Source organism: Sminthopsis crassicaudata, chromosome 1, assembly GCF_048593235.1.
Source record: "Sminthopsis crassicaudata isolate SCR6 chromosome 1, ASM4859323v1, whole genome shotgun sequence".
In the NCBI taxonomy this organism is placed as follows: domain Eukaryota; kingdom Metazoa; phylum Chordata; class Mammalia; order Dasyuromorphia; family Dasyuridae; genus Sminthopsis; species Sminthopsis crassicaudata.
Genome location: NC_133617.1, coordinates 251779276 through 251803529, shown reverse-complemented (window position 1 = coordinate 251803529; position 24254 = coordinate 251779276). Strand labels below are relative to the sequence as shown.

The following is a 24254-nucleotide window of genomic DNA, read 5'->3' as shown; positions in this document are numbered from 1 at the left end:
GGCCTTAGACACTTATTAGTCTGTGATTCTGGGCAAATCACATAATCTCTGTTTGCTTTAACCCATTGGAGAAGTAAGTGGCAAACCATTCTATTTTGGCAATGATAAACCATCTTTTTACAACTGAACAACAGTCCTACTGCACTCACTCCTAATCAATTACAAATGGAATATTGTATTTAGGGTGCCATACTTTAAGAACATTAAGAATATCTGAAGAGTTTCCAGAAGAGAGGAACTAAGATGATGATAATGAGAGTTACCACAATGCACTTTTAGCAATTTACAAAACACTTTAAATGTTCTCTCATTTGATCCTCAGAACAATTCTGTGCGATAAGTATTATTATCCCCCTTTTACAGATGAGAAAATAGTGGCAAAGAATTAGATAAGGGTCAAGAGCAGCAGTAGAACTAAGTAGAGGGCCTGTAGTTCATGTTTTATATGAATTAACTGAAGAAAGTAGAGATGTTATCCTAAAAAATTTGAATGATGATCATGAAGAAATGACAGACTTTGCTTGGATGTAGAGAAAAGCAAGAATAATGGGTAGAAGTTACAGTTGCAAATTTAGAACTAACATAAAGAAAATTTCCAAACAATTAGTGCTATTCCAAAATGGAAGAAGATTCTCTGGAAAATAATGGGTTTCAGTTCATTGGAGATCTTTAAATCAAAGGTTTCATGATAAATTTAGGTATGGATTGGATCAAATGACCTCTAAGTTACATGCCAACTCTGACATTCTATGATCCTGTTAATTGGATAAGTTAAATTTTTTATTGCTAATGTGCATTTTTCTCAAGAGTAAAAATGCCATACATAATTTGAAGAGGGGTATTTTCCTTTTTGGTGAACAAATAACATGAAGAAATTTCAGAATGATTCATTTGCTTGAGAAGAATTTATATGATTCATAAAATTATGCTGACAGAAATAAATGTACCTATCTCCAGATAATGTAAGTCCTCTGCTAATTCAGAAAGGGAAGGAAAAGAAAAATGCTCCAGAAAATAATAACAGTATCATTTATAGTACATCTCTCACATTTGAAGTTTAAACATGTGATTGAGCTAAGACTTTAAAAATATTCTTACAATTACAATCTTCAACTGTTACAATCAATCATTTGACTTTTTTTCTTTTTAAACTTTTTATTTATTGACTATAAACTTAAATAGAAAATAGGAAAAGAAAAAAGTACCACTTACATAGCAAAATATGAGAGGATTCAAAATATAAAGCAACAAATTTCTATTTCAAAAATGTATATAATACTACACTTTGTATTCAAAGCTATACATCTTTTCTTTGTTTCCTTATAGATTTTCTTCTGTTCTCTATGACATACTTTTTACTTTATTTTCCCCTCTTCTCCCTCTCCAACAGTAATTTGACTTCTAACATGATTTTTCTTTTAGCTTTTCGTTTTTCCAAATATGTGCAAAGATTTTAATTTTTCCCCAAAATATGCAAAGATAGTTTTCAATATTCACCTATGTGAAACTGTGTTCCAAATTTTTTCCCTCCCTCTTCCCATAGATAGCAAACAATCTAATATAGGTTAAACATTTAACATGATTTTTCAAACTGCACATGTATATAAAGTTACATTCTTTGTAAATATCACTTTTTAAACATATTTTATTTTTCCCCAATTATATTTAAAAACAATTTTTAACATCAATTGTTTATAAATGCAATTTTAATAAAAATAAATACATAAATAAAAGTTGTCAACAATTATCAGATAATTACTAATTATTGCTAAATCCCTGGAAAAGGTTCTGGCACAATTTTGGGAACCCTGAAGAACACTGGGAAATAGCTGTCATTAATATAACTTGAACTCAATATGTCTAAAAGCTCAACTCATTATCTTTATCCCCTAAACTATCTCTTCTTCCACACTTCCTTGGTTCTGCTGAAGAATCATAATTGTTTTAGAGTTTCACATTCATAATCTTGGTATTATTCTGGACTCCTCAATGAACTGTACCACACATATTCAACTGGTTGTCAAATATTGCCATTTTTAACCCTCACAAGATATCTTGAATTTTACCCTTCTCTTTCCACTCACATAATTAGTTTAATGCTTCATCACCTTTCACTTACAATATTGAAAAAGTCTCCTGATTGGTCTCCTTGCCTCAATCTCCCACTACTCCACTCTATCCTACATACTACTGCCAAAATAATTTTCCTTAAGCATAGAGCTCACCATTTCCTTCCTCAACAAGCTTCAGTGGTTCCCTATTGCCTATAAAATAAAATATAAATTCCTCTGTTTAGCTCTTTAAAATCTTTAAAACCCAGATTCAACCTGTTCTTCTGGCCTTATTGGATATTATCTCCCCACTTTTGCAGTGGCCATCTCTCCTACCTGGAATTCACTCATTCTCTGTATCCCATGGAGTCTGTTCCCTTCTTTGAAAAATGCATCTTTTATTCAAACAAACTATTGTCTAGTCATTCTCCTCCACTTTGTACTTGAGAAGTTAATTTTTTGAGCCCAATGAAAGACTTTGATTTAATTCAATGCTCTAGCCTGTCAAGGCTATTACATATATGCATATTTTAGATTCTGGCATTTTGCTCTATCAGGTTCTCCCTCTCTTCTGTCCCTTGCAAATTTGATGAGCACCCATCTACATCATTAAGCCATTAATGACTACTCTTTGAGCCAAGATATTTCTCCTATTATCTGATCTTTCTTTTTTTTTTTTTTTTTATCACCAGCAGTGGCTCAGAAAGCACACATACATTCTACCATTCCTTTTATTACACCAACATACAATATGTCTATGCCAAAGAAAATGAATTCATTAAAGGCAACTAGGTGCTGCCATTTTTATTTTATCATTTTGAGAATAATATATCGTTTTCTCAGTATAAAGAAAAAAACTCCATCAAAATGAGAATGAATCAGTTCTGCCTTCCCTCTATTGTCAATTATCACTCTCCCATCCATTCCAATTAAAATTCTTAACTATTCTCTAATCTTCTTTTTTTTCCTAACAGTTCTGACACCTTTCACCTTTTAGCTATTTTTGGTCCTCCTCCATTTTCACATTTCCTTTTACCTTCTTTAGCTATGCTTGTTTTCTCTCCTCTAGCTCTTTTTTTTTTTTTTTTCACTTAAAACCTCAAAATTCCCATCATTTCCACCCCTAGTAACCATCTAATAATTAATCTTTTAGTAAGAATCAGATACAGGGCAGAATTTCTCCAAGTTGCTTTCTCTACCTTTTGATGAATGAAATATTAAGATAAATTGAAAAGCTCTTGAATTTGATGGAATATTACTGAGGTTTAAGAATGAAAGGGATGGTTTCAGGGAAATCTGGGTAGATTTGTATAAACTAACACGAATGAAAGGATTGGCAATGGAAGAACAATTGATACAATAACATTGATGAGACAATAAATTTTTAAAGATTTAAAAAAAACTCTGAATAATTCAATGACTGATTCCAGAGGACCAGTGATGAAGTATTTTGCTCACTCCGGATAGACTCAAGATAAAGAATGAAACAAACATTTTTGGACATAGTTGATATGGAAATCTGTTTCTCCTCTTCTTTCTCTTCTTTTTTTCCTTTTTTCTTCTCTTCCTCTTCCTCCCCCCTTCCTTCTCCTCCTCCTTCCCTTCCTCCCTCTCCTTCTTCTTCTTCATCTTCCTTCTTTTTGAATGTCTATTTCTTGACTATGCACATCTAGGGTTTTTTTATTCTTTTTTATGATTAAAGTTTTTTATTTTCAAAACATATATAGATAATTTTCAATATTCACTCTTGCAAAACCTTATGTTCCAAATTTTTTCCTCTCCTTTCCCCTCCCCCCTCCCTTAGATGATAAGTAATCTAATATATATAAACATATGCAATTCTTCTATACATATTTCCACAATTATCTTGCTTCACAAGAAAAATCAGATCAAAAATGGGAAAAAATGAGAAAGAAAGCAAAATGTAAGCAAACATCCACAAAAAGGTGAAAATACTATGTTGTGATCCATACCCAGTCCCCATAGTCCTCTCTCTGGCTGTAGATGGCTCTCCTTATCACAAGACTATTGAAAGTAGCCTGAATCATCTCATTGTTGAAAAGAGCCACATCCATCAGAATTGATCATAGTATACTCTTTATGCATATTTGTAAATATGTTTTGTTTTTCTTCTTTGCCCCAGTAGTGGTAGGGAAAGAATATGAAGTAGAGAGATCAATATTCTGTTAAATGAAACATTTTAAATTACTTGATAGTAGTTTTGCAAATATAATCAAAAGGCTTAAAATTGAAAAGGAAAGGAAAACCTTCCAGAAGTTAAGGCAAGTTTCAGCTGAACACCCTCTATTCTATTTAGATTTAAATAGGTTAGACTAATGTAATGTGTAATAAGATGGCATTTAATGAGGATAAACTTAAAATATTAATATTTTGATTCAGAAAATCAATTACATAAGGCCAGGATGGGAAGTCATGGAAAGAGTGCATGTAGTTCATCTAAAAAAAATTTGGTTTTTTGTGTGGATTGTAAACTAAATATGAAAATCAATAGAGTAACATGTTAGCAAAAAATCCTGAATTTGCTCTTAGGCTGCTTTAAAAGAAACATAATACAGGGAAGTATGGTGACAGTCCTGGTATTCTCTATTATAGTGAAACCACACTTGGAGTATATATTATATCTGGTTTTACATATCACATTTTGAGATGGACATGGCAACCAAAGACTGTTGTCAGTGGAGGGTGACAATCAATTTTTAATTGATTATTCTATTTCATCTTATAGGACTGTTTTATGTGATATTTTTGATGGTGCTTATAATAATTAAAATCCATCTATTTTTACAATGAATATTTGTATTTCTGAAGTAAAAGCAAAATCCTGTTAAAAGACTGTCTTGGGGCAGCTAAGTGACGCAGTGGATACAAACAGCAGTCCTGAAGTCAGTAGGACCTGAGTTCAAATTTGACCTCAGACACTTAATGCTTCTTAGCTCTGTGTCACTTAATCCCAATTACATCTGGGGGGAAAAAAGAAAACTGTCTTAAAGGCTTGAAGACATGTAGCTTGGAGAAGACAGATTTATAAGAGATGTGAGAGGACTAAGCTTGTAAGCCATGTTCTACCCAAAGCCAATCCCTATAATTATTAGCACTCTCTTTGCATAAAATTACTTTGTATTTACTTATAAATTTACATGCTCTATCCCTCAATAAACTGTAAGCTTCCTGAAGGCAGGAGACTCTAACCTTTGGTACCATGCTCATAATAAATGATTGCTAAATGAAAGAATCATTGTGAAAGAAGTACTAGATTGGTTGGTTGAGAGTAGAATAGTGAGTAATGGGTAAAAACTGTAAAGAAGCACTCATGATGAATGGGGAAAAAAATTTCCTATACACGAGCACTTCCCAGCAATAGCCTGGAATTTGTTCAGGCAGGGACAACCTCTTCTCCCCTAGAGACTTCTCTGCATGACTTGTTCCAGAGGATACCACGGAGGGGTCTAAGTGACCTTTCCAATTCCACCCAATTCCACAGCTCCTTCTGTGGTGTTTACAGGTAGCACATTACTTCAATTGAACAAATGCTGATTAATAAACTCTGACTATACCAAATGTAAGGGGAAAGCCTAATGCCAGTGTGCTATTTGTTTAGGTTTGTTGTGGAGATAAAGCAAGGACTCTTAAGTCTTTGAAGAGTTAACAAAAAGTTAACTTTGCCCTAGCAGCAAGGCTAGGCAAGCAGCATGTAAAGATAAAAGCACTTAGCTTCTCAAAGAAGTAGGGCCGCACCTCCTTCCCCTTCCCCCAAATAGAAATTTATCTAGTCAGCAGAGCAGGAAAGGATAACTTGTGGTTCTCAATGATCAATTCAGTCAGAGGGCCTTGATTCTATGAGAGTGGGAATTTTTATGCCTTTAAGTGGCCAGAAAATTTCCCAGGGACAAATGTTGACTTTTAGGGAAAACTAGAATCTATGTCAAGGGAACAAGAGAACCCTGAGTCTATTACATATATTACATGCCAGGCCCTATATATTAGGCAGTATTCTCCTATAACATATAAGAAGAGAATCAGTCAAAAGAAAAAAAAAAAAGGGAGAGAGAGAGAAAAAAAAAAGAAAAAACAAGCAAGCATTGAATTTATACAGTGACTAAAAATCATTGCTACCAAAAGAAGAACGTTAATCAGAAGTAGTAGTAAAGTTATCATGTCAGCTTGTTCTGAACACTGAGGCCGCAGAAGACAACAGGAGGATCTGGTTACAATAGAGCTCAGTAAACAGCACAGATGGAATTTATCATTTTTCCTTGGAAAATAGAATTCTTAATCCAAATAATAACATTGAAAAAAATTAAAAGGGATACCCTGCTTCTCTCTTTAGCTCCAGATAGGATTATGTATTCAAAAGGTCTAGGAAGAGATGTTTATTTCCTCTATCAAGTAAATAATTTAAATGATTATTTGTAGCTTGTTTTCCTGATGTTATTCAATGAGTTTGTTCAATCAAGAACTTTCTTATAACATATTCAGTTTAGTCATTTTTAGTTGTGTCTGATTTGGGGGGATTTCTTGGCAAAGATACTGGAATAATTTGTTATTTCTTTCTTCAACTAATTTTACAGAGGAGAAAACTGAGGCAAATGGGATTGTGATTTACCCAGAGTCACAAAGCAGAAGTGTCTGAGGCCAGATTTGAACTCAGGCCTGGAATTCTAACCACTTAGTCACCTACTTCTCCCCCTTACAACATACTGAAGGGGAAAAATCTTTATGACAAAAACAGACCAAATTTTAATTATGACATTTTATGTAGAGAGAGTATCATTTAGATGGGTCTTTAGAGCCACAATCTACCAATGTCCATTTTATAAAAAAATAAAACCTATATTAAGGAAAGCAATGTAACCTGCTTGAAGTTACAGGGCTGGCACCTGAATCCAGATCTTTTAATCCCAAGTGTAAGATTCTTTCTACTATGCGGTATGTTGGGGAGTTCCAATGCCAGTTTCTTTACTGTATCTTTCTAGATAATGTTTAAAGTTCAACTTCACTTATAATGATTCAAAACTTTGTCCTTAATGACTACCATTCAATAATCTAAAATACGGCCATAGAAACAACCAGCTAATAAAACAAAAGTCTATGTGTCATTTCAATAAGGTAATTTTTCATTCTTTACATTATCCTTCCTTCACTGCTTTTTGCTAACTTTTTCCTTAAATAAACATTAGGGGAGGAATTTATTTGAGAGAGTAGGAAGATAAGACAGTTTTGGCTTTAGAAGAGCGCATAATCTTAACAGGGAGAAAATAACCCCACAGATAATGTGAAGATCTGCACAGAATGGCTATATAAGAAAGAGACAGGCAACATAGCTTCCTCACAAGTATAATGAATCATGAGTCAAAAGGCCTGGATTCTTCTCATTTACCTGCTACCTTTTAACTCCTCTCTTTATTTGAAATATGAAGATATTAGACCTGCCCTGCCTCCCTAAAAGGATGGTGAGAATCAAATGAAATACTACAATGGAATGAACTTTGATTGGAAAACTCCAAATCAATATTATTAATTAAATAGGGGAATTCAAAAGAGTACTTTTTAACAAAAAATGGCCTCCTGGTGAAGGATTTCAGGATACCATTTTTTTTTGGGGGGGGGAATTTGTTAGTTCAGAGGCTATTTATGAGATGGTCTATATGAGGGATCCCGAGTGAGGTTCTGGAGTGCACACCATCCTTTCATGTACAATCTCGGGTCTCTTTCAAGATCTCTGATTATCCAATGGAATGTATCAGGGCACTAGTCTGATTCTGGAGGTCACATAGTAATCCCACGGCTTTTATGAGTGATGGTGATTTCTAGATATTGTTCCAGGCACAGAACTGTGAGAAGAATCTCTGGTTTAGATGAAGTGGGTTCAAATTACCTTTAAGGAACTTAATAGCTAAAGACTCCAGGGGTGAATCAGATTCCTTTTCTGAAACTCAGTTTCCTCATTTGTAAAAGAAAGGGTTAGAAGAAATGATTTCTTAGGTCTCAGATAGCTTTAACATTTTTGTGATTCTCTAGGTTATAAGGAATAATGTTTGGAGGAGAGTAGCAGCTGAAGGGCCTCATTTTAGACCTGAAAGATATTTCATTAGTCAAAACAGCATAGATTTAGAGTGAGAAGGGATATATTATTATAAAGATGAGAAAACTGAGTGTCCAAGGAAGTTAAGCGACTTGTCCACAATTATTCAGGTCTTAAGTATTAGAAGTTGGATTGGAGCCCAAGTTATTTGACAACAAAACTAATGTTCTTTTGACTACAACAGTGTTATTGGCCTAATTAGTTTTAATTGCCACCAAGGGTGGTGATAGGAAATGCTGATGTTCCCTATTGGCATGCTTAGCCAAGGAAGGAAATAAAGGAAATTACTGGGAAGTCAGAAAGGAAGAAGAGGAGACAATAAGAAGAAAGAGATTCATGTGGTAGAGTAATAGACTTTCTCCTCCCAAGAGCTCATCAACAGGTAGCCTGTGCCCACTTTAGAGATCTTTCTTTGACATTCATTCAACAAATATTTGTTGCATTTTACTAGGTACAAAGGACTCCAAAAAGTATTAATGTCCAAATGTAAAATATTAATATAATTAAAATGTCATGCCTTTTTAATGGGTAGGGGAGGAAATGGAGGAGAGAATTTGGAACTTTAAAAAAAAAAAAAAAGAAAAGGCATTTACTCTCTTTATGACAGTAGCTAAATTTGCAGCTATGACCAAATCATCTATATGGAATTATTATCTAAGACCATCTTATCTCTATTAAAAAAAAACTACTAAGACCATAATTATTTAATGTAAGTTAGAGAATCATAGAATATTATGTAGGTAGCCAGCATATATAGATAGAATTTTTTTTTGCAATTATCAATGCCTGTGCATTTTCTATAAGATCTCCTTTAGAATTATCCAAAGAAATGTTGTTGGTTTTTTTTTTTTAACAAGCCCTTGCCTTTATAAGTTTCTTTCTCTTTATTTTTAACAGATGTAAACTTCCTCTCTTTATGTAGTCAACTAAATATAAATCACTTTGGCAGAAACAAACTTACCAACCTCATTCATAAAGATTTTTTTAAATTAATTTTTTTCAATTCACAAAAATCTCTTCTCTTTCTCCCATTTCCTTACCTCCCCTCCCTATTTTCCACCCATGATGAGAAAGAAAAACAAAATCTGTTATAAAAACAAGCAAACAAGATATACATATCTCAGTCTATATTCTTGAGTCCATCAAGTTTCTGTCAAGAGTAGGTAGCATAGTTTAGCTAAATTTGAGAAGCCTTTAGACAGCCATAAAATGCCAAAAGATCTCCAAAGGATAAGATTACTTTCAATTAGGTTTCTCTCCTACAGAGAAATCAAACTGATCTTGTTTTGTTTGCTCAATAGTTCATAAAACACAAAGTTATAGAGGTATTATTTTGTGAGACTAGTAATTCTTTTCTAAACTCCAGTGGTTACTTCTTCATTCAGGTTGTTTACATTTGAACAGCAAGTGAAATTGTTCTTACCTGTTAAAGAACTAATTTTTTTAGAAGACAAGAAATACCCAATTTTTTTTTTTCAATGGGAAGTTTTAAGTCACTCTTAAATCACTTGGATTAGTGCTAATGTTATTTTCTTAGTGATGATCAACATTAGGTTTCTAAGAGGATGTGGATCATATTATCTCTAGCTTGACTGAGAATATTCTCTTTTTTAGCCAACATCCAGCTGTCTAAAGAAATATTGTTGTGTGGCTGGTAAACAGATGACAAGATCAGTCTGGACCAGGACAGAGGTTGACACTCAAAAAAATCATTTTAAGGAACTCACTTGGACTCCAGTGATTGTTGTCAATAATTCTTTCGACATAGCTCTGTGTAATGACTGTGGTTAAGAATATTTCTAATTTGGCAAGTAGTTATCTATACTTTGTTTCCCTTTTCTGGGCATCACAAAATGGCTAAACTTCAGTGATTTAACAGAGTTAAAAGATTTTCTGTTCTTTTAAAAAATGTTACTACATTACTGCTCTGATAGATCTCTGAAAATACAAATTCCTTTTCAATAAAATCACCTTCCCTCACATTCAGAACATTTTTGAGCATGGCGCCTATTAGATAAGAAAGATTACCTGCAGCCTTTGATATATCACTCTGGCCTGGAAGCTGCAACGATGACCTCCAGTTTCTCCTGCCTGAAACACCATTTAAAGAAATGGAAACAAATAAGATAGATGGTATGAAAGGCATCGGAAAAAAGAAAAAGGAAAGCAAATTTTGAACAAAGAAGTTACCTTAAGAATGTCTTCTAAGGAATTTATGGATGGGGGCCGGTAGATATTAGAAATCATGTTTTCCACATTTATACAAACTTTTCCTGGCTCTGGACAAGCAGTGAGTATATAACAGAAGCTGGGAGGCTTCTGATCAGCTTTCATCTATTTAAAAGGAAAGGAAAAGAACTTAAAAAAGGATCCAACATGATTTTCAAATTAAATTACCATGGAATCAACACTTTCTTTATAACTGTCCTATAGAAAAAGTTTTTAGTTTCTCTTGACATTTACCATGCTAGTTTGATTGGTATGACAACTAGGTTTAGCTCTTGGTTGAAGAGAACTGAGGCTATATTTATGAACACTATGTTAAGCTTTGAGGACTGAGAACTATGGTCAGTCAGATTATACTTTTTTTTTTTTTTTTAAGAAAAGGTAATAGGCAGAGATTAAATCTGGCCACCTGTTAATAGCTCTAGGAAATAGTGTGGTAGAAAATGAAACATTAATTGATTAAAATTGAAAATTTTGCTTATTAATGGATTTTATTTATCAGTGTTTCTTTCCCTCCCTCCTTCCCTTCCTTATCTCTTAGAAGGTCAGGGCAAAAACTACAGTCTTTAGAGAGAAAAGTATTTCCCTAATTGTTTTTATTAACAAAAGAGAGGGGGAAAAGATTAAGTTGAATATTCAGCTTAAAAAAAAAACAAATTTCAAACTAATAAATTAATATGTTAAAAATAAATTCAAAGGAAAAAATCCCTAAAATCAAAGGGCAAAATAATAGTGCTAAAAGCAAAAGTAACAAATACTAAACAAGAGGGATATGAATTTTTTACAAAAGGGTCTCTGATAACTGATAGATTTTTTTGGTTGTTAGTGATGATTTGTTTTGAAACATACCTCAAATGAACTTAGATTGGATTTATAATTTGGTAGAAAAAGGAAATATGACAGAAAAAATTAAGCATTTTCAATTTAGAGATCAGAAACCCATTTCTACTTATATGGTCTAACATAAAAATGAGAATATCTGTGAAGAGCTGTTCAACATGTTGGACCTTGATCTTTTATTATAGAAGGAGAACCCACTATTTATTCAGGAGAAGCCAAAGTTTATTTGGACTTACCTCTTCATAGTCTTGACTTTGACCAGGAATTTTCAAAGGTATCAATGGAGGCCACAAGCTGTCAATCAGACTAAAAAGTCCCATTGCCCTTAAAATAATAAAAATAGAAAATAATAGATGGAAAAAAAAGGGAAAATACATGAAGGCATAAATCCTCTTCCTTATCAAAAAAGTATTTTCTAGGATCCTGAGTATGTACTAGATAGTACAGTAGACACTATACCAAAGAAAATTGCAATTTCTCTCAGGCTACCTCTTTCATGGCTTTTCCATTTCCCCCTGGACATCCACTGGGAAAGTATATTCTAGAGGGAATTCTTTTTTCAGTTATAAAGTGGACTAGAAGGTCACTTAGGTTCCTTCAAATTTAGAAATTCAAAAACTGATATAAACAGACATGAACCTTGTTGTAATGATCTTTTTTGAACTTCTTTACTTTTATATTCCCTGGATTTATTGCTGTCATTTTCTTTAATTAGATAGCTGTAATGAATATGCACTTCCTTCTTTTGGATCACTTTTTGCAATAGTCATATAAATCTTCTATTTATTTGAATTATTCAAATTCTTCAAATTCATAGTAGCACGTTAATATTCCATTACACACTTTTATCACCATTTTCAGCTATTCCCTCAATCAAAAAAGTTTTTAAAAAATATAACAAATAGTAGGAATGATTCTGAAAAGACAGTTTTATCTGTTCCCCTATCATCTCCTTCCCCCTACCCCTCCAATCCTGGGACAAAGCTCAACTAGTGGAACTATTGGTTCAAACATTTTTGTGATGTTTTCCATAACTAGGTATTTCATCCCTCAAAGATTAAAGTGATTCACTTCTATTTGCTCAATACATAATCTTTATCCTTGAGCTGAGGTGGAAGAGTACTAAAACTTTCTCAGTATTTATTATATTGGCTCTTGGGTATAAAAAAAAAAAAAGATTTAAATGCTTTCTATTGTTTTAAGGAAAAATTCTACTCATTCTTTTTAATGTTCTTAACATACAAGTATGTTATATTTTACCAAGGCCTTTTATTGTTTTATTTACTGATAAAATAATATGATTTAATTATCATCATTGTTGTTTTATTATTGTTGCTCCTCTAATATTTATGGCTTCTCTCTCTTTTTGGTTAAATTAGTTAATGATTTATCAGTTTTAAAAATCCATATCCCTTCTGTTTATCTTATTAAGTTTTTGTTGTTCTTGCTTTTAGCACTATTATTTTGTCCTTTGATTTTAGGGTTTATTTTTTCTTTGAACTTACTTTTGATGTATTAGTTAGTTTGAAATTTTTTTTAAGCTAAATATTCAACTTAATCTCCTCCCCCTCTTTTTAAAAATAAAAACAATTAGAGAAATGCTTTTCTCTCTAAGAACTACTTTAGCTGAATTCCATACATTTTGCAATGTTGTATTATTGTCATCCTCTTTAATATAGTTTTATTGTATCTTTTTTTTTAAACTTAATCATTCTGAAGGAATTTCTTTTAGTCTGTCTTTAGGTCTTCATCTTTTAAAAAATTATATAACCCTTATTGATTGAAATATCTAGAAAATGTAGATCATTTTTGTTGTTCTGTTTTACATTTGAATAAAAAATAAATTTAGTTTTCTTCCTCTAGTTAATAAATTGGCATTTTTAGGATTGTATCTTAAATTTTTTTTTTAGTAACTTCTTTATTATTTATAGTTTTTTTGACTTATTACATTTTATATACACAGGGAGGTGGCTCAGTCCCCTGGGTCTAAGTCAGCAAATCCAGTCTCAAAATTTACAAGCTGTATGATCCTGAACAAGTAACATAACTTTTTTATGCTTTAATTTACTAGAGAAGGAAATGATAAATCAGTTTGGTGTTTTTGCCAAGAAAACCCCATCATGGTCATGAAGAGTCTTGACATCTATTTAATGTTTTGCTACTTATATCCTTTTGTAATTTAGCTAATTTTTCCTTTGAAAATTTTATTCTGCCATTAGCTGCATATGTAGAACAATACATTTTTTTTTTTTTTTGCTGTTAATGGTTCTTTAATCAACATATCTTCCCTGATTATCTCTAAATGCTCTATAACTTTACATAAACTTTATCCAAAGTTGTGACTGCAGCACTAAATTTTCAAGAAGTGGCCGATGCATATTATTCATCCCTTTACCTCTCCCCTTCACCCCCCGCATCCCCCAACCTCTCATTCTAAAAACTCTAAATGTCTCTTTATCTTGGGCTTATTTTCTACAGTCCATATAATACTGAATATTGTGTATTTTCAAATCCTTCTTGCAATATATGGTAAATTTCAATCATATAACATTTAGTAACATTATTAATTTTTTTTGTATCACACTTGACTATAAACTTTGTCATGTTGATATAAAGCTTTTCTTGAGTTTCCATAAATAATATTGAAGAAGCTCTGTAATTTGATAATAATATGTCTGAATAATTTGAATATGACATTTCTTTCTGAGAACATCTTTAGTAGTTTATATTGATCTTCAGTCCTAAAATTTCACTATTTTTAGGAAGTTTTCTTGAGTGATTTTTTTGATACTTTATTTTTTAAATTAATTTTAAAATTATAACTTTTTGACCAATACATATACATAGGTAATTTTTTACAACATTATCCCTTGCACCCCCTCCCCTAGATGACAGGCAGTCCCATACATATTAAATGTGTTATAGTATATCCTAGATACAATATAGGTGTGCAGAACTGAATTTCTTGTTGCATAGGAAGAACTGGATTCAGAAGGTAAAAATAACCTGGGAAGAAAAACAAAAATGCAAACAGTTTACACTCATTTCCCAGTGTTCCTTCTCTGGGTGTAGCTGATTCTGTCCATCATTGATCAAATGGAACTGAATTAGATCTTCTCTTTGTTGAAGATATCCACTTCCATCAGAATACATCTTCATACAGTATTGTTGTTGAAGTGTATAATGATCTCCTGGTTCTGCTCATTTCTTGAGTGATATTCTTAAAAAAAAAACAGTATTTAGACTCTTGTTTCTTTGAAATTTTTTGGCAATCTGATAACTCTCAAATTATCTTTTTTTTGTTTTTGTTCTGTAACTTTTGCTTATCAGTTAAAATATTTTTTTTTAAATAGCTGAGTTATGCTTATTTTGCTTCATAGTCTGGTGATCTACTTATAGCTTGAGAGTTAATTTCCCACTGATTCCATTTCTTTTAATTGAATTTTCTACCAATGTTTCTTTCCTTTAAACTGTGAAAGAACTTCCACTGTAGATACTAGACCTTTCTAGACTAACATCAGATCTACTTTTATTTTCTTTCAGTTATTAGTTTGACATGTTTTATCATTGAACAGTAAGAACATAGCAGAGTGGATAGAGAGCCAATCCCATAGTCAGGAAGGTCTAGATTCAAGTCTGTACATATTGTCTGTATGACCCTGGGAAAATTAACTTTTTCAGAACCATATTCTAAGAGTATAAAATGTAGAGCAATTTCTGATCTCCAGTGGTAGAAAGAATTTTTTCCCTGGGGATTCCCTACCCAAGGAAACCACAAGTTTAATCTCTATTCTAATTAGATATTTCACTGGGAAAACTGAGGTAGTAGTTTATGAACTTTCATTCTTTTATTTTGCCCAAACTCCTACATACTTATAATTTAGTTGGGGCTTACTAGAAAAATAAAGGCAGGTAGGTGGTACTGGGCCTGAAGTCAAGAAGTTTTGTTGTTCAGTTATTCAGTTGTATTTGATTCTTCATGATCTTTTCTTGACAAAGAATGGCTTGCCATTTCCTTCTCTAGGCCTGAATTTGAAGTCAGACACTTAGCTGAGTGACCCTGGGCAAGTCACAGAATCCTGTTTGTCTCAATTTCTTCATCTGCAAAATGATCTAGAGAAAGAAATGACAAACTATTCCAGTATCTTTGCCAAGAAAGTCCCAAATGGGATCATAAAGAGTTGAACATGACAAATGATTGAACAAAAAATAACAAAAAGTAGAAATTAAAACTTTAGCCTTAACGAAAGTAGCTTTGACATTTTTGATAGTCCATAAATTACCACCAAAATATTAACAATACTTATAAAAATAAGTAAGAAAAAAATGAACAAGTATCACTGGGTAAGCTGGAGGAAATTAATTTTCTTCAAAGCATTGCTTTATTTTACTGAATAAATTCTGCTTCAGTTTTTCTGATACATTCTTAGATCTCAAAGGCTTTCAGTAGCAGAATTTGTCTGTGATGGGTAATAGAAAACCCCACATGCTAGTATGGTCAGAAAGTATAACTTGTTGGGTTGTGTTTATACTATAATTCTTAAAGTCAAACTGAACAACAAATACTATATGTTACAATGGAATTATTTATTATTTTAACATTTTGTTATTTGGAATATGGCCAATAAAGAGAAAAGAATCCAAGACAAATCCCAATATTTTGAACATGTGATGACTAAACAAATGAAACCACCATTAAAAAATATGAAAGTCATGACGAATAATGTTTTTGGAGAAAATTTAACTTAGTTTTGGATATGAATAAATGAGTGACTGTTGTTGGGACATATCACTATACATAGAAGACAGTTGGAAAATATCTATCTAAAGTTTAGGTGTGAGGATAAATTTGGATCATAGATTTGGGAGTCATTCATGATAATTTAAGCAATGACAATACATCATATGATCAAGGTGGAAAGAACTAACATGAAGTAGTGAGGAAAGAGCCAGTTAAGAAAACAAGGGAATGGTGAAAGAAGTAGGAGGAAAATACATTGTCACAGAAATCAAGGGAGGATTGAATATCACATCCCACTGCATTATTTATAGGAACATTTATACTTGAAAAACATGAAGTTCAATTATGTCAGTGAATCATTTATAATGTTGTTAAGTTCTGAGCATAGGCATTTAGTTGCAACAAGATCTAAGACTCCTTTTAGGAAGAAACAATGGATTTGGTAACTAAGAATTAGTGATTCTTTTTTTTTTTTTTTTTTTAAATAACACTTTTACTCTCTCATGCCTCTATCTCCACCAATAAAATTTTCTCTTATAATAAAGAAGTAAAGCAAGGAAACACAAACACACTGGCTATGTCTGATAATATGTCGATCTTTCCACATCAACAATCAATCAAGTGCTTGCTGGGATGTCTTATTATATAAAGCATGGTAAACTTTATCAATGTGTTTCAAAGTTGTTTTCCTTTATGTTACCAATTTATAAACTGTTCTTTTAATGTCCTGTAGCCTTTCACACAATTCTTGAATTCATTTCCCTTACTCTTTTATTGCACAATAAAAGTATGTTATATTCACATACCATGATTTGTTTGGCTATTTCCTAATCAATGAGCACCACCCCCTTTCTTTTCAATTCTTTGTTACTATTAAAGTGCTACTAAATCTATTAAGTGCTGCTAATATATTAAGAATAAACTAGAATATATAAATTTATTCTATATATGTTCATTGACTTTAGAAAGCATATTTAACATATGCACATTGATTTCATTTGAAGGATCCAGTATTAGCAAAGAAAAAAAGGAGTTGCAAACTCAATGCAAAATGCACAAATTTCACTTGATCATCTAGATTTTATTATCAGATATAATAAATACTTCAATGAACTTCATACTCATTTATTTATAAAATAGAAATTGCATTTTGGCAGGGTCAAATATGGTCTTTTTCTCAAGTCTAAATCCAAATGGTATCCTAAAATTTTGTTTCAGAAGAACTTGTACCACTTTAAACTTATTCCACATTTTAAAAAGACTATGGCATAGTGATGTAATAAATTGGGAATTTGATAATATAACTCTGCTACTATTTTTTCATTTTTGAAAGGAAAGTACTTTCCAAATGATCAATTCTCATTTTAGCTAGCCAAAAAACCCAAAACAAAACCCTAAAATTGTCTTTAAAATGGAATTTACAATCATTAAGGACTAGAATGCTCTCAAATTTCATGAAATATTCCAAACTTAAAAACTTCTTGAAAATTCATCCTCAATTTGACTATTGCAAAAATGTTTGGTTTTGTTTTGTGATTGTTTTATACATCATGATCCCCCCTATAGCCACTTGTTGGGAAGTGTGGGTTATTCAGGGAGGACCACCTCTTCTGTGAGGGCTTGCCAGGCCCCTTTCAGGGCTGCTCTTGTACCTTTGGATTCACCTAACTCTAACCTGTGACTCTACAAAGCTGTAATAAGCACAGGAGACACACCCTGGTAAAACCATCTTGGCAGATGGGCTAGCTCAGATAAAGGGTAACCAACAAGCTTCAAACCCATAGGCAAATTAGGGGATGTGGAGACCTCTCTTAGCAGAAGAGATGGATGAGAACAATTTGTTCCAGGGTTACGAAGGCAGCTTGGTCGGACATCAAAAATGCCAAGTTTATCCAGCCATCACCGCTCACCCTTTGGACTTTGGACTTCAATGGCTCTGGAAGAGGGATTAGGGCTGACTCTGCCTCACTTAAATCCAATTCAATCATGAGTCAAAAGGTCACCCTATGATGTTACTGGTCCTCTTCAAAAATGAAGGATAAACAAAAACAGTCACTTGTTTATTTGACAAGTATTTTTCAAATAAGGACCTCAGAATAACAATACTTCTTCCTTGAATTACAGTACAAACATAGATTTGTATAAAATCAAACTTTAATAAAATTAAAAATACTTACAATAAGGTGAATGATAAATATATACATGGAGTACTTTAAATGATCTATTATACATTTTGGTAAGAAGCTGCTTAGTGTAATGGATAAGGAAGACATGGATTCAAATATATTCTCTGAAATATACTGATTTTGTGATCAGGGTAAGTCATTGAACCTTTCTCGGTATTTAGACCAAGGCTGCTTAAACTTTTTCCACTTGTGACATTTTTTTTTTTTGCTTGAAAAACTTTTACATGCCTCTTAATATACAGGTATATAAAACAAATATACAAATCAAACATTTTCTGATAATAAATCATAATTTTGCAAAGCCTAAATTCAGTTAAAAGACTCCATATGGGGGTCATGAACCACAGTATAAGAAGTTGGGTTTTAGGCAAATTTCTAAGACTTTAAATTGAAGAAAAGATGCTGACTTGCTTTGTTAGAAGAATGAATTTCATTATCCAGGAGTACCTTATGTGGATGCAATTAAAATATGTATATGTGCATGTAAATATAACACACATGGATACAATCTCTTCCCCTTTCCCTATATATTATTTTATATTGATCTTTCTTATTAATATTGATACTAATCAAGCATTTTACTACTTATTCCTGTTTAATTTTTTTAATCACAAATAGTTAAGTTTAAGATAAAAATATTAAATATTTTCTATTTCAATATTTCCTATTGGGAATGAAAAATACATTTGGGAGGAGTTGTTATTGTTGCTGTTGTTGTGCCTGACGCTTTCTGAATTCATATGACATTTTCTTGGCAAAGCTTTGGAATTGTTTGCCATTTCCTTCTTCAATAGAAAAAATATATAGAAATTAAATGACTTGCCCATGGTCCCAGTCCTACTGAGTATCCAAGGACACTGTAGAACTCAGAGCTTCCTGACTCCAGGTTCAATACTTTATCCACTGAGCTACCTAGCTGCCAACATTTTACTATTCATTTGATCTAGTTTATAAGTAGTTTTTATTTGCTCTCTACCTTCAATATGATCTAGCAATAATTTCTAATAGTATAAATTTCAGATCATGATATATTTAATATGATTGTTTATTGTTGTTGATCAGTCTTCATTCTCGAAGAGGACCAATGACATCAGAAGTGTGATGTGAAGTGAGTTGGATTTAAGTGGAGGCAGGGCTGTGTAAAGTCATTTGTTCTACTTTCCCCTCCAGAGTCATCTTGCAATGATAAGACATAGGCCAGGACTAGCAGGGATAATCACAGATGTAGTGGGAGACTTTGGCCTTTTTTAAAACTAAGGTCTTTCCCAAGTCTTAGTCTGTCTGAGGCAACATCCATTCAGCAGTTAGAGGCTATATAAAAATTAAGGAAAAAGATGGCCAAGTCTGCCTTTATAAAAGAATCAATCTGGGAGGGGAAGGCCTTCAGAATTTCTGGCCAGAACAGAAACAATTGCTATTTACACTTATTTTGAGCTGTCAAAAGCCAAACAATGAGCAAGTGAGGTTTGGGCTGAGGACTACTACTGGCCAATCAATAAGAGCCAGAGTGATTTGGGTTTAAAAGCATAAGCAAATTCTTCAATTGATAAATGGTCAAAGGAAATGAACAGATAATTTTCAGATGAAGAAATTAAAGTCACTTCATATGAAAAAATGTTCTAAATCACTCCTGATAAGAGAAATACAATTTAAAACAACTCTGAGGTACCATTACATACCTTCAGATTGGCTAAGATGACAAGAAAAGACAATGATAAATGTTGGAGTGAATGGTGGGAAAACTGGGACACTGATACATTGTTGGTGGAACTGTGAAATGACCCAACCATTCTGGAGAGCAATTTGAAACTATTCTCAAAAAGTTACCAAACTGTGTAAACCCTTTGATCCAGGAGAATTTCTACTGGGCCTGTATCTCAAAGATATCATTATAAAGTGATAAGGACCCAAATGTACAAAAAATGTTTGTGGCAGCCCTTTTTTTGTAGTGACAAGAAGCTAGAAACTGAGTCGATGCCCATCAACTGGAGAATGGCTGAATAAGTTATGGCATATGAAGCTTATTGAGTATTATTGTTCTATACGAAATGGGCAGCAGGATTTCAGAGAGGCCTGGAGAGACTTACAGGAACTGATGCTGAGTGAAGTAAATAGAAACAAGAGAAAATTGTACACGGCAACAGCAAGATTATGTGATAATCTATGTGATGGACAAGGTTTTTTTCAACAATGAGGTGATTCAGGTCAGTTGCAATAGACTTGTGATGGAGAGAGCCATCCAGAGAAAAGACTATGGGGACTGAATGTGGATCACATTATAGTATTTTCACCTTTTCTGTTGTTGTTTGCTTGTTTCTTTTTTTCTTTCTCATTTTTCCCCCTTTTGATCTGATTTTTCTTGCACATGAAAAATGTGAAAATATGTTTAGAAGAATTATACGTGTTTAATCTATATTGGATTATTTGCTATTTAGGGGATGGGAAGAGAAGAAGGGAAAGAGAAAAATTTGGAATACAAAGTTTTGCAACAGTGAATGTTGAAAACATTCTTTTGTATGTATTTTGAAAATAAAAAGTTATCATAAAAGAAAAAAAGGTATAGGCAAGTAGCTTCATTTGAATCCCAATGGGTTTATCCAACTCTGGTTTTCCAAAACCATATTTCAAAAAATCATAAATGAAAACTCCTCCTCCATTTAAAAGGAAGGAAATTTGGGAACATTCAAGTTTCTTAAGAAGTCATCAGATTATGTATCTAGCATTTCAAGGTGGTGGAATAAGAAGTTGCAAGGCAGCCTGCTTTGCACTGGAAATATAAAAGCAACAACAAAACTCCAAATAACTAGAAATTCTCACAAGAAATATAATGAGTAAAATAAAAATAAATTTTAGTTACAATTAAAATAAATTTTGGAACAAAAGAAGGAAAGAGGAAAACATTGGAAGACATACCCAAACAATACCATAAACACTGCAAAAACTCTTTAAAGATTTGGTTACATTAATAATAAATTACAAGTAGACAGTCATCTGTCTTTCACACATACACACACACACATATATATGCACACACAAATAAAAAACTGCACATGTTTAACCTGTATTGGAATGCTTGTTGTCTAGGAGAGAGAGAAAAATCTGGAACACAAGATTTTGCAGGGATGAATGTTGAGAACTATAAAGGCATGTATTTTGAAAAATAAAAAGCTATTATTTTAAAAAGAAACATATGTGTGTACATAGGCACAAATACATATGTATATATACATATATGTATATTCTATATACATGCATGTACACATAAATATACACATTGTATTTCAATGTAATTGGTGAATTAAAAAATATTCTGAGGAGTCCATGGCCTTCACCATACTGTTAAAGGTGTTAGTGATATACAAAAAAAGTAAAGAAGCTTGGCCTGGGGCATATGAGGGAGAAAATGCATTTGGTGTACACTATTTCAAAGTCCAATTCTTTTTGAACAGCAAAACAACTGTTTGGTCATGTATACATATATTGTATTTAATTTATACTCTAATATATTTAACATGTATTGGTCGACCTGCCATCTGGGGGGGAGGAGGGGAAAATTTGGAACAAAAGGTTTGGCAATTGTCAATGTTGTAAAATAACCCATGCAAATATCTGGTAAATAAAAACTATTAAAAAAAAAAAAGAAAATGCATTTGGACAAGGATAGGATAAACTGATGATAAAGAAATTTCAGCACAGTTAAGCTAGAGAGCAGGTAGAAAAACAAGGACAAAAAAGGGAGGATAAAAGCTTTCCCATGCTTAGGAAATCTACTCCTAAACACTACTTTGTCAAGTAACATCCTTTGAGAATTTGTTTCCACCCAAAACCATCTTAGAATGAATGAGAATGATTGGCTAGCTTTTATAATCATATGATTTCAGTTATATGGGAGGAAGAAATAAACAAAAAAAAAGTTGCTTTCTTTCCTTTTTTTTCCTGATGCTGAAGGATAATGAAGCTGGCTGAGCTATTCATCCCAGATTGACAAATACTGATTGGACCCAGTGGTTCTTCTAAAACTTACAATTTCCACAATTAGAAAATGGATTTTTTCTTATACTAAAAGTTCAGAAAAGTTTAATTAAGAAGAGAAACAGAAACTTTATTATTCAATAAGCCCTGATCAGGAGCAAGAGTACAAAAAAATCAAGAGCAGCTAGATGGCTCAGTAGATGGAGCACCAGCTCTGGAGTCCAGAGGATCTTAGTTCAAATCAAACTTCACTTAATAGTTGTGTGACCCCTAGCAAGTCACCCCCAAGTGCTTCACACACAAAAAAAAAGAGTAAAAAGAATTCAGTTATGACAATGTTTTTTTTTTTTTTTTTTTTTAAAGAAAGAAAAGAATTCCTCAACTTAGAGCAGCCTGGTTTAAAAACCTAATTCACATACAATTTTGGTGGCTTTCCTAAAGGTCTTATAATATTTAAGCTAGAGCAAAATGAAGAAATATGGGATAGTAGTACTTAGAGAGAAGTACTCAAAGTCAGGAAAACTGTTACATGACTTTGGGCTCTTATAGTCCCCCAGAAAATACAAATACTATAAATTGCAGCCTAGCTGAAAATCTGCATTGGGAGAAGGAATTTCCTCACTAGGAATTCCCTATGAAATTATAGATCTAGATTCCAAAAGAAGAGATCTCTATTAATAATTTATAGGACATGAATTTAAAAGGACCTGAAAACTCATCCAGTTTAACACATTTTTCCAGTAGAGAAACAGAGGCCCAAAGTGAGCTGCCCAAGAATAAATGTGTAGAAAATGACACAAGGCTAGAATTTAAGCCTAGAGCCTGAATCCAAACTCACTCAGTATTCTTTTCACTGTAGTATGGATTAATTCCTTAATTTTCAATTCTGAGTTTGATATACCAAAATAATTTAATATAAAATATTAAATAACTTCAATGATAAGTAACTCAAATAACACATCATATGACTTTTAATAACAAATACCATGTCAGTACAAAATAACAAATTAGGAATGAATTGTAAATGATATTCTACAATAGGGAAAGCCTTAGGAGGATTTTACCTGGAATCAATTAGCTTTATTGGGGAGGCATCACTGGCTACTTGCAACTTCTAATTGTGACTATAGATTAAGTGTTTATATTTAAAAGTAGATCCCTAGTAACAGGATAATCATATAAAACTAAAATGAATATTTTTACAAGATTCTGGTTTTTTTCCTCATTCAAAAAAAAAAATTAGATATGGCTCAAGTAGTTACCGTTGTTTTGTGAACAAGATTTTAGTCTTAGGCAGCCCACATAACCATTTAAATGAATCCAACCTTTCATCAGGTCAAAACTTTTTTGCTGTAGCTAACTTTTGGCAGAAGGAAAGTTTATTGTTCTTCCCACTATAGTTCACTCTTGACTCTTCATGAAAAAAGCCCCACTTCACTTCTGCATGAGGTTTCGTTTTGTTACACAGGAAATGCATTCTTTTAAAAAAGTCATTCCTTTAAAAGAAGTGTCAAATAACAAAAATCAAGATAACTGACAGTAAACACTGTCTTAAATTTAACCTCCTCTTTTTTCCAAAGAGATTTTACCATCTGGAATAAAAATTTAATTAAAAGAAAGAAAAAAAAAACCAAAAAATGAAGGACTTGAACCTCCACTTAGAAAGTACTAAGAGAAATGAGTTATGATGTCAATGTAATGATTACAAATCTGAAAAAGCCACTTGGTCAGAATGAGTTTCTGGAGAGATGTTTTATTTTCAAAGTTTTGTGATGAAAATCTATAGAAAACCTTGGATTTTCAAATTTGAATAATAAAAGTTTTTAACTAAAAAAATCCTAAAATAATCCCCCCTCCCCCCCACATTTGGTGGGTAGTCGTGGGAAGCAAGGCAGATGGGAAAGAGGCTGGATGAAATCTTTACTTTCTCTATTGGGAGTTCTGAAGTTGACAGTTTTTGTAGCCTAGTCCCTACACTGGGCAGATTCCTTTAAAGTGCTCAGAAAAGTAGGTCAAATTAGCTAGTGATCATTTAAGGGGAAAGCCACGTTTCACACCACATTCAATCACGATTTCATCTGATTCTTTTAACTGTGATCTAGAAATCAATAGCTTTGGAGAATGTGAAGAGAGGA

The 24254-nt window shown here is 32.6% G+C and overlaps 1 protein-coding gene across 2 annotated transcripts in view; it reads right to left on the bottom strand.

Moving 5' to 3' along the window:
* The window catches only part of SPIDR (scaffold protein involved in DNA repair), a 537804-nt gene that overhangs the window by 43401 nt on the left and 470149 nt on the right, over positions 1-24254 (bottom strand). For both annotated transcript variants that reach the window (XM_074277903.1, XM_074277912.1), the window contains 3 exons: positions 11457-11544; positions 10345-10488; positions 10183-10245 (listed from right to left, as the gene is read on the bottom strand). In XM_074277903.1, coding sequence (XP_074134004.1) covers positions 10183-10245; positions 10345-10488; positions 11457-11544 — 295 coding nt within the window. The remainder of the gene's footprint in view (positions 1-10182; positions 10246-10344; positions 10489-11456; positions 11545-24254) is intronic.